A 10,895-nucleotide genomic window follows, 5' to 3' on the forward strand; every position below is an offset into this window, starting at 1 on the left:
GGGGCTCAATGCAGGCTGAGGCTGCTCAGGTGGAGGGGGTAAAAGGTTGACATTTGAGGAAACAGAGGAGGTCATCTGGTAGCAGGACAGAGCAAAGTAGCCATGCTGAGTATGTTAAAAGTGAAATCTTAGAATAAGCACCTATCATTTTCTGATGTCAAGCCCCTTCAAACTGTCTTGAATGCAGAACCATCTTCCAACTCCACATCAAAGAGCCTCATTCTTATTATTATTAGCAATCATGATGGCAATGAAAGTAAACACATATACAGCATTGACTATGGGTCAGGTAGTGTTCATACCATACATATTAACTGATGAATCCAGATAATAAATAATCCTAGCAATCAAATAGGATCCCTGCCTATAGGTGAAGAAACTGAAGCACGGAAAGGTTAAAAAATTTTCCCAGGGAACACAACTGGTAAGTAGCAATTCTAGTTCCACTCCACTTAGCTCCAGAGACTCTGCGTGTAACCATTACACAGTACTGCTCCTATTGCTAGATTATGATAGAATTCCACGTTTCTATCCATGAAATCTCTCACCCCCTCATTTGAATTTACTCAAGGAGATCTTTGCTCCATGCAAACAACTGTACCTAAGACAGAACTTGGTAAGGAAGAGACCCTGGGAGAGACTGTCTGGTGGGTGGAATTGGTTTTGGTATACAGCATAGTAGAAGACTCTATAAGTGTCCTCCCAAATCCTGGAATGAAGATAGAAATTATCGTATACAGGAGTGAAGGAGCTAATTGAATGACGACTGATACATTTTTGAGACTCAGATTAGAGGGTTTCCTAAGTATTGCCTTTGAGCAATTAGGAGGGAATACAGAACATAAGAGTAGTAAAATAAATTAGTTACTTTTTTATGGCCCAAAGTAAAATGGAACAGAAATAAATGGGATGAACTCCTATTCCAGGTGCCTCAGCTGGAACACAAGGAAAATTGTCTTGTCTTATAATAGTGGTTCTCAAACCTGAGCATAACATAGAAGCATTGTGAGGGCTTATTAAAAGATAGTTGTCATTCCCACTCCTACCTCCAGGGTTTTTGGTTTAGTGAATCTGATGTGGGGCCCAAGAGTTGGCATTTCTAGCAAGTTCTCAGATGATGTTGGTCAGAGACCACACCTTAAGAACCACTCCTTACAGCGTAAAGCCCTTTCCTCTTCCAGGTGAAAGGCGTGATTGCACGTTATTAAATTACAACACAGAAGTTCCAGCCAAGCTGGGTTTCTGTGGTCAAAGGTAACTCCCAGATTGGCAACCCCAAAAGCCTCACCATTTCAGTGAGTGGTGATGTCTAGGAAGAGCTGGAGGAGTCAAAGATGCCTTTTATCCTAGGACTAGGGAGCAAGGGGGTCCTGACATGTCATTAAAAAAAGACAAAGTTTAAGGGAGTATGAGGTGATCAAACTCAGGAAAGGGTGGCTGCTCAGTACAGAAAACATGTCCAACATGGTCCTCCTAGATCCTTCATTTATTCATTCAATAAATATTTCTCAAGCCCCAACTAAATACCAGGCACTCTGCTAGGTACCAGGGGTTCAACAGAGAACACGTCTCTGAATGCTCAGAATATCAACACTGTCTTGAAGTTCATGGAACTACAACCCTCCCAGAGTTCAGGTAGTCATGAAGGCAAACCCAGGAACCCAGTTGGCAACCAAGGATTCTCTGTTCTGTCAACATGTTTTATATCCACAAAAAGCTGGCCTTATCATAGCAGTTGTAGGGACCTAGTTTGCTCTACACAGGATCGATACCAGGACCCCGCATTTGTGGTGTCAGACTGTCCATGGCAGTGGACATGTACACATTATTATATGTAGCACACATTTCTCCATCTGTAAGTAGGGATCCTATTTGCTTCTTAAGATTATTGTCTAGATTCACTAGATTACTGTGTAGTTAATAAGCATGATCACTACTCAACTGGTAGTATAGGTCATGTATGTGTTATCCTCCTATTAGTACGATCATTACTAATGGTAATTGGAAGGGGATCCTTGATATGGAGTTGTATGGTGGCATCCCAGAGCTGGGTGGACCACTCAGGTTCTAAAGGTTCTAAACCCTCTACTGTTTTCCAGCTGCAGAACCAACTAGCACTCTCTGGGCCTTAATTTTCTCATTTCTTTCTTTTTCTTTTTTTTGTAGAGACAGAGTCTCACTTTATGGCCCTCGGTAGAGTGCTGTGGCCTCACACAGCTCACAGCAACCTCCAACTCCTGGGCTTAAGCGATTCTCTTGCCTCAGCCTCCCGAGTAGCTGGGACTACAGGCACCCGCCACAACGCCCAGCTATTTTTTGGTTGCAGTTTGGCCGGGGCTGGGTTTGAACCCGCCACCCTCGGTATATGGGGCCGGTGTCCTACCGACTGAGCCACAGGCGCTGCCCTAATTTTCTCATTTCTAATCATCATAATAACTACAGTCCTTGCCCCGTATGGTAACAGAGAATTGGCTGAAAATAAGGCATGTAAATTGCTTCACACAGAACCTGGCCATAATAACTATTCAGTTGATAATAGCTATGATTGCTTTTCCCCTCTTTCTAAGTGGGTGCTATCACTGTAGTTGCCCTTTTGAATCTGGTTTTCCATATCAGATATGTATTCAGGGCTACCAATCACCATCTAGTCTATAGGTTACAAATGGCTCAATAGAATCATAACAGAAAGTTGAAGAGAAATAAACATCACAGGAAATCTGGGGATTTTGAAGTCAATAGGCTACACTGCCATCTGGAACTGGCACGTCACTTCTACACACAGTAGTGAGATATGCCTTGGGTTGCTGTCTGTTGGAAAGCGTGAGAGGGTTTTGTGGTTGTCTGCATGACATTCAAATTATGTAAGGCTTTAGAATTATGTGAGTGTGGAGGAAGGCGGTGTGTGAACTAGGGGAATCAGTTCCTGTGAGCCAGCACTCTAGGTCCCATCCCTGTGTCTACCGAGGGGAGACCATCATGTTTAAACCACAAGCCACCCCAGGCCCCAACTATGGCAGCCAAACAATCAGATTCCACATCCTCAATACACTTTTCTATAGGTTGCATGGGTGTGCCAGAGGTAGTGGGAGCTCAAAGAGGGAGGAGGCTAAATTAATGAACTTGTTCATATTAAAAACATTCACTTTCATGTTAATCCAGAATAGAAAAAAAGAAACCACACGAAGTTTTAAAACACAACCCAAGACTAGAGCTTCATGTATTACCTTTAGGAGACATCCTCTTTTTTTTTTTTTTTTTTTTGCGGTTTGGGGTAGGGGCCAGGCTTGAACCCACCACCCCTGGTATATGGGGCTGGCGCCCTACTCTTTGAGCCACAGGCACCGCCCAGGAGACATCCTCTTAACTCACATGTGGGGGGAAGCTATTTGCTGCCTCTTTACTTAGGGAACTTTCAGGGAAAATTCAAAAAGCACCAGGGTGGTAAAAAGAACAGAGAGTTAGACTTTGGAAGACCTGAATTTTAGCTAGAGGGCTCTGATTCTCCTGGTAGAATCAACCTCAGATGTGATGAGAAGCTCAGGAGAAATAACTCCATGAGGAAGTGCTATGCAAATATTCACTGGGGTTATTAGAGAGAGGGTCTACAAAAATCAGTTGCTTTGACATACTTGGGGGGCTGCAGTTAACCTGCTCTAGCAGGTGTGAAAGTGGATTCAAAGTTGGTGGCAAGGCAGAAAAAGTAATGGTCCAATGTGTAAATGGTTGAGTATACACTCATTGCACACACATCTTGTAAATTACTCCTAGCAGGAGAAGTGAAAAGGAGAGGAGGAGAATCAGTCAACGTGAGATAAGAGAACCAGGAGATGGGAAAATACAACCTATACAGCCCTGTCACTTTTCTACCTATGGTTGATTGAAGATGGAAAATAAGAGAGAGCCAGCTAGGAGAGGGGGAAGACAAACAAATCTAGCTGCTTGTGCCTCGCAGTCTGCAGATTACTGTTAAAATTACAGCCTGCTCTGAAGGAATTGCAGTTGGAAATCTATTGAGGTTTCCTCTGTTTGGAGTGTTTCAAGTTCAACTCCTGTTTTAGGCAACTATAATTCAGCATGCCTTTCCAAAAAGACATTCAAGACCTGAAAACAAAAATGCATAACAAATGCAATCAAATGACATCATTCTTCGAGTGACAGCCGGGGGCACACTGATCCCATGACCCCCTTAAACAGGGTTGCAACCTGCTATTGTCCTTTCAGTGACAAAATCAGTGGCACTCAGCACAGAGCATTGCTTACACTAGCAGGCATCGAACAAATATTTGTTGAATTAAGTATCTTATCTGCCTACTGAATAGGTTAGAAAATTGTCAGCTTTTTCATCAAAACTATTACCTTTTTCATTCAAACTCCTCTTGAAATTCAATTCCATTAAGGCTTTTTAAAGCATACTACCAGGGAGGAATTTACTGAAAGGAAAAAATTTTTAAAAAGCAAAATCCAAGCTCCCACCTGTGCAGCCATGACATGCTATTGTTTGAATTGGAGTATATTACTTAACTTGGTTGACAAGCTTAGGAGGTAGAGACCCTGTCTTTCAGAACACACAGCTCTGAGCCCACTGGGAGTTCTCAATAAATAACAGCCGCAAGAAATGCTGCGGAGGGACCCATTTTAATTATTTATTTTCCTAGTTCCAGATTTTTGGCAGCCCGTGTTTATCCTTTGCTTGATTTCCAAGGGCCAGCTCTCTCCCAGAAGCTCCCGCGAAGATGGATAAACAGCTCTGCCACTTCCCCTGTCCCTTCCCCCATCCCAGCACAAGTAGAAGACCTGATTGGGTCCAAACAGTGGCTGCCCAGTGCATTCAGGATGCCTGCTGGGGTCTGGAAAGGAACTGAGTCCTCCAGGACCCAATAGGTAGAGAGGAGCAATCAAGAGAAATGTTTTGGCTGAGCACATAAACACAGCTGTCAGATGGCAAAGCTTGGACTTGCACCGTTATTACCTGCTGTGGGCCTCTGAGCATTAACCCCAGAGACCAAATGTGCCTAAAGCTTGACACAAAATAATAATTGGTGGTGGGGGGGAGGAACTTTCAAGTTTTTCAACAGAGAAGTGAAAAGTGATGGTTTTGCCAAACTTGAACCATTAGATTAGAAAGGTCTAATAAAGACAGATATCAAATGTTAAACTGTATGTGTACAGCAACACTAAGTCATTTTGGAGGGAATATATGTTTTTTATATATTTTTAAAAACTATGCCAGTAATGAATACGAATGCATGACATGTGTGTCCCAGCCCACAGCTGACAGGCAAGGAGAAAGAAGCAAGTGACAATACTAACCAGCCTTGCAAAAGACCTCCCAGTTTTCCTCTCCCCGGATAATAGGGCTAATATTTGGTAAGAAGCACTTTGCAGAGAAAGGGGTAGGTGGGGGTGAGGGTGTCTTTCTACACTCAGTTAATATCTCTAAGAGCCAGTGCTCCCCTGTACCCCGTGTTGCTTCAACACAACACCTTTTCCAAGCGGCGACTTCTCCCTTCCTCTCTGAGTCATATCAAAACAATGGCAACACCTGTAGCCGTTAATTTCTGCACTTTGATTTCTGTCCAGTTATTAAGGAGGCTCTCAGCGGGCTCCCTCTCAGAGGCCATATGTGGAGTTGATGTGCCAGCCGCCTAGGAAGGGACCGGCCCCCTGAGAAGCGCACAATGGCTCCGTAATCCCTATCCACTGGACCCTCTTGAACTGCCGCTTTATTTTCCAGTCAAAGAGATGCCAGTCTCAAGATTCAAGCTGTGACCGCCCTGGGAACCCTGGGGAAACCTATGTCGTGTGCCCAGTTCAGCTCCAGCCCCGGGGTGGTGCCTCGGAGTCCCACAGTTTGGACCCCAGAAACTGCCTGTAGCACCCCAACACTTTCCCCGGTTCTCCCCTCCAGGGTGAAGCTTTCACCACAAACCCCCTCCCGCGGGCCCAGCCTCTCCCCCCAGCTGGAGACCACAACACACCCTCTGCAGAGCCACAGCCCCGCCCCCTGGCCGCGGGGCGCGCCGGGGGTTCAGCCCCACCGCCAGCCTCTTTGGTAGGCTCGCTTTCACTCATGCCGGGCGGGCTACCTGCTCTCCAGACCACATCCAAAGGGTCGCCGGCGGGGGGCGGAGGTAGGGGGCACAAAGGCTGGGGTGTGGCAGCGAGCCCTCTGGGTTCCACGGCTTCTCTGCTGAGGGTACTATGTTTGTAACCGTGTGGACCAGGAGGGTCAAACCCACTTGCTGCGCAGATTACGCCCAAGGGGCAGAGAGGAGTCTAGAGGAGCGATTGGGGAAAGAGGGGCTTCAGGGGAGGGTGAGCTCCAAACAAGTGTCCACATTTGCACAGAGGAGGCTGGCACCGGGATGCAGCCACGAGAGTTTTGAGCCTAACTTCCACCCTCCCCGCCCCCCTTACACGCGCTCCCTTTGGGGACCCTAGGTGGTGCTCGAAGTCTCGGAAACTGTCTGAAAAGAGCCGTCTGACGGCTGGGGGCGGTGAGAACCCGGGACCTGGCAAATGTCATCCCGACCGGATCTCTACCCCCAGTCCCCGCTCTGCCTGGGCGGCGCCGTTCCCCCCTAGGGAGCACTCCCCGCGGCACCCCGGGGCAGGACTTACGCAGCTGTGTTCGGTCTGGAAGTCCCAGCTGCACCTCTTGGCGCGCTCCTGGATCTCACTCATCCTGAAGAGGCAGAGCGCCGTGGTGGTGGGGGAGCGCCTCTCCTGGTCCTCTCCCGCGGCCGCGCTGAACACTCCGGCCCAGACGTCCAGGGCCTCCACTAGGCTGGAGGACAGGAGCAGGCGGCGGCCGTCGGGGTGGCCGTGGCCGCAGTCGAGCGACGCCTGGCCCTGGAACAGCACCTCGATGCTCTGCGCGATGCGCGCCATGCTGGGCCAGCCGGTGGCGGCGCCGCTCGTGTAGTTGTAAGGGTAGTAGGGGAAGTAGACGCTGCCATTCCAGAGAAAGGCGTCCACGAAGTGCAGGCTGCCCGCGCCCTCGCACAGCTTGAGGCGACCCAGCTCCTGCGTGGCCAGGCTGCGCCACTCCGTGTCCTTGAGCGCGATGGCCGTGTCGCGGTCGGATGCCGCGGGGTTGCAGCGGTTTGCAGTCTCCGGCTCCGGCAGTACGTAGGTGGCGGCCACCGCCAGGTACCACCGGTTGTTCTGGCCGGCGCGGTACACCACCCCGGCCGTCGAGCCCTGCGGATGACACGACACCACCTCGGTGCCGTTGCGCAGGGAGCTGCGGCTCAGGTTGCCCAGGGGCCGCACCTCGCAGGCGCCGCGGTCGAAGGTCCAGCCGGTGAGCAGCAGCCCCCCGATCCCGGCCGCCCCCTCGCGGTAGGGCAGGAGGAGCTTGCTGAAGCTGCTGCCCGGCCGGGGACGCGCGGGGGGCGCCAGCGAGACCGGCTCGGTGCAGTTGCCCGCTTGGTCCCGGTACAGGCGCGAGAGCCTATGCTCCAGGCTGTAGTCCAGCTGGTCCAAGCAGCTGCCGCTCGCCACGAACACGCCGTCCTCCCGGCTCACCGCGATGGCTCCGATGGCTTGCTCCGACCGCCACACAGGCTCGTCCGCGCCCTGGCCGGGCGCAGCCAGCGCCAGCAGATAGGCGAGCAGGGGCAGCGGCGCGGCGGGGCGCGGGGGGCGCGGTGGCGCCTTCCTCCAGGAGACCTCCATGGGGCTGGGGGGGCCGCCCCCGGGCAGGGCGCGCGGCGGCTCAGGCGGCTCAGGCGCGCGGCGACGGAGACGCGGGCGGCGGCGGCGGTTCCTGCGCGCGCTCGGGCTCCTGCGGCCGCCCCATCCCCGCGGCTCGCCCGGGAAGGAGAGCGGGGAGGGCGGCGCGCGGCGGGCTCGCTCCGGCAGCCTGTGCAGCGGCGGCGGCGGCTGCAAGCCCTGCGCGCTCCGGCACCGCTTCCTCCTCGCCCTCCTTCGCCGGAGAGTTCCTGTGTGCAGCGCTGGCGCTCGCGGGGAGGCGCGGAGGGGAAGGGAGGGGACGGGCGGAGGGGAGCGAGGCGGGCGGGGAGGGCTGGAGAGGTTGGGTGCGCTTGTGCGTTTCACTTTCCCATTGTGAAAGTGGGATGCAACTGGCCCCCTTCCTCATCCTCTTCCTCCTCCGCCCTCCGCCTCCTGCCCGGCCTCCCGCCCTCCCTCCACGCCCATCTACCCTCCCCTCTTGATTCGGTGAGATAGGGAGGAGGGAGGTCTCGTAATTTGGGTTACTGTGTAGGTGGCCTCTTTCATCTATTCATAACAAAGCTCAGCCTCTTGCCGTTGCTGCCACGGCCGCCACCATCACCCCTTTGGTTAGCCCGGGGCTCCTGGGGCGCGCTAACGGCGCACGGAGCGGGCTCCCGCGCTCGTCTGCCAGTGGGGCTGCTCCAACGCCCGGTTTTGTTTACGAGAGCAGCCAGAGGGTAGGCGCGGCGGGGAACCAGGACCCAGGTTGCGAAGGGGTTGCAGCGGAGGCCCGGGGCTCCGGCCACTGGGAGGCTGCGAGGGCGGCTGACAGGTGTGGAGCAGCGGGAGGGAGGCCCCGGGGAGACGCGCGGGAGCCGTGGAGGAGCCAGAGACTCCAGGGATTGAGGCGCCCCTGTGACAGGGAGTGGGTTTCCCCAGGTCAGAGGACTGAGGTGGTGGAAAGGCAGGCGCCACACTCCGGTTCTAGACAATCCTCCGGGCCGGAGCGCCCATATTTGAAAAGGATCTCTAATCTCCCTTGGCAACGGAGTCCCCGGCTCTCAAACCTTAGCACTTAGAAAGTTCTGCTCACCATCTAACCTAATAGATCGTGGCTAACATTTACCGAGCTGTTGTACGTCCGGCACACGGATTAAAACTTATTTAATACTCATAACAACACTATTAATTAGTGACCGTCATTATCATCCCTACTTAGCGGTCCAGGAGGATGAACGGGAAAGGCTACGGAACTTGCTGGTGTCCTGCAAGTTGACCGCAGAGCTGAGATTCGAATCCGTATCCAGCCCCAGGGCCTTGTTCGTGTCCCGCTATAGTCAAATGCCACCTGTGGCCATTACAATAATCCCCAGACATCATTCTCCACAGTGGGACTGAAAAGTTCCCCAAGTTAAATGCTCCAACTCTTAGAGCCAAGTACCCTTATTTCCTTAGAGGTTCTCCCTTGGTCTCATCATTGCCCACTTTTTCCCTTTGGAACCCCTGAATTCTTACCACTTCACCCCAGGGGCAAAGAAGCCTCCACAGCTACCAAGAATTTCTGAAGCACAGAAAATGATTGCACACTCAGCAGTAGGTTCTCAGAAGGGGGCTTCCCAGAGGATACACGCCCACCTCCCAGCTTCCTGAAGCAGCTGGTGGTGCCCCACGAGTACCCTTACAGACAGGCAGGTGAGACGGGGGTGAATGGGGGGTGGTGTTAGAGACCTCTGGGGTTCTCTCTTCCTTCCTAGGCTATTTCCAAGCCAGAGATCTCAGAGAGGGCAACCGGTTGCTGTCTGCTTTCTTCCTTCTCTCTAAGTTCCCCAGCTCTGAATGCAGCCTGTTTTGGGGAGAGAATGGGGGTGCAGTACTTCCCTTAATTGCTGAGTCCTGCTAAAGGAGAAGCTGTTGCAGGTTTCAGACTGCAACAGTGCTCAGAGCTCTCCCCAGGGCTGAGGGATAAGGCAGGAGCTCTGAAAGGCTTAAGGAAAGGAGGGGTAGATGGGGGCAAGCAGAAGGGAAGCGTGAGTTTCTACTCGCAGCTGAAGCTCCTTTCACTTGAGCAGTGGCTGTCCTAATGCCGTGTGTGGAGTGGTCATCTGTCCGTTCACAAGCTCCCTGTTTGAAATTGGATAACGTTATCTTTGCCTGCCAGTAGACAGCAAGTACTTTCCCACGAGATATAAGGTTGCCCTTTCTGCTGTGATGACCGTGTTTGGAGTGTCCATGAAGAAAGCAGAGGAAGACAAAGGCTTAAAACACCCAGTGGATGTTAATCACTTCTCGGGCAAGGCATATCAGACCCTGTACCTACTCCAGAGCATCAGGCCTTACTTCCCCATTCCCTACCCGGCTGGAATGTTTTAAGAATTTTTGCATTTTTGGAAGTAGAAAAGAATAGTATTTTAAAAACCTCTGCCAAAGCTTATAGAGCCCTACACAGCACAGTAGGGGATTTATGCGCTGGGATTTTGACAGTTTTCCCTGTGAGTGATGAAGAACACGGTGACCTTTACTGGCTTCCTAAACCGGCTGTGGCAGTGTCATTAAGTGCTGAGAAGCAACAGTTCAATTCCATTCTGGAGATAGTTTTACTTCACTGGTAACCAGGTCATTTCTCTAAGTCCCGGAGAGTTGGTACAATCAGTCGCAGACCATCTTGGGAGCTATTTGGATTAAACATGCTCTGTGGTGTGGCATTTTGATCACTATTCAATTCATTGCTGCTTCATTTTGAAAAAGAAACAGCATCTGAAAAATACTACCCACAAGAAGTATAAATGCTTTGGTGGCTACAGTCCTTTGCCATTCTACTGGGACCATAAAACCCCCCTCTCAGGAGTAGGGTTCTTTTTCCCTTCCATTTAATTGTATGCAGACTCCTGTGGTGAAAGAAATCAGCATCTGTGCTAACTTTTTGGCATGAAAAATGTAGGCGATGAGGAAGCACATAAATGCATTCTTCACTGATTCTACCCCATTTTACACACACGTGTTTGCCCCTTCCCAATTTTCTTGTGTACTAAAGCTCCACCTTCAGGACACAAGTTCACATTTGAAAAGTGTGGGAAATACGAACAACTGAAATAAATAACTAGGCAATGTGGGTTTTCTATCTCTTTGATCGCTTTCTCTTGGATACAGCCATCCGGCCCAAGGGTGCAAGTCCCCTCTCCAACTGGCTGAGCCTATCTTGTTGGGTGTCACATGTA

The 10,895-nt window shown here is 51.2% G+C and overlaps 1 protein-coding gene across 2 annotated transcripts in view; it reads right to left on the bottom strand.

The window, feature by feature from the left end:
• PLXNC1 (plexin C1) overlaps nt 1–7,779 on the bottom strand; it is a 150,304-nt gene extending 142,525 nt beyond the window's left edge. For both annotated transcript variants that reach the window (XM_053584249.1, XM_053584248.1), the window contains exon 1: nt 6,622–7,779. In XM_053584249.1, the coding sequence (XP_053440224.1) occupies nt 6,622–7,680 (1,059 nt within the window). In that variant the 5' untranslated portion in view covers nt 7,681–7,779. The remainder of the gene's footprint in view (nt 1–6,621) is intronic.
• Nucleotides 7,780–10,895: the final 3,116 nt, after the last annotated feature.

Source organism: Nycticebus coucang, chromosome 3 (genome assembly GCF_027406575.1).
Source record: "Nycticebus coucang isolate mNycCou1 chromosome 3, mNycCou1.pri, whole genome shotgun sequence".
Taxonomy (NCBI): domain Eukaryota; kingdom Metazoa; phylum Chordata; class Mammalia; order Primates; family Lorisidae; genus Nycticebus; species Nycticebus coucang.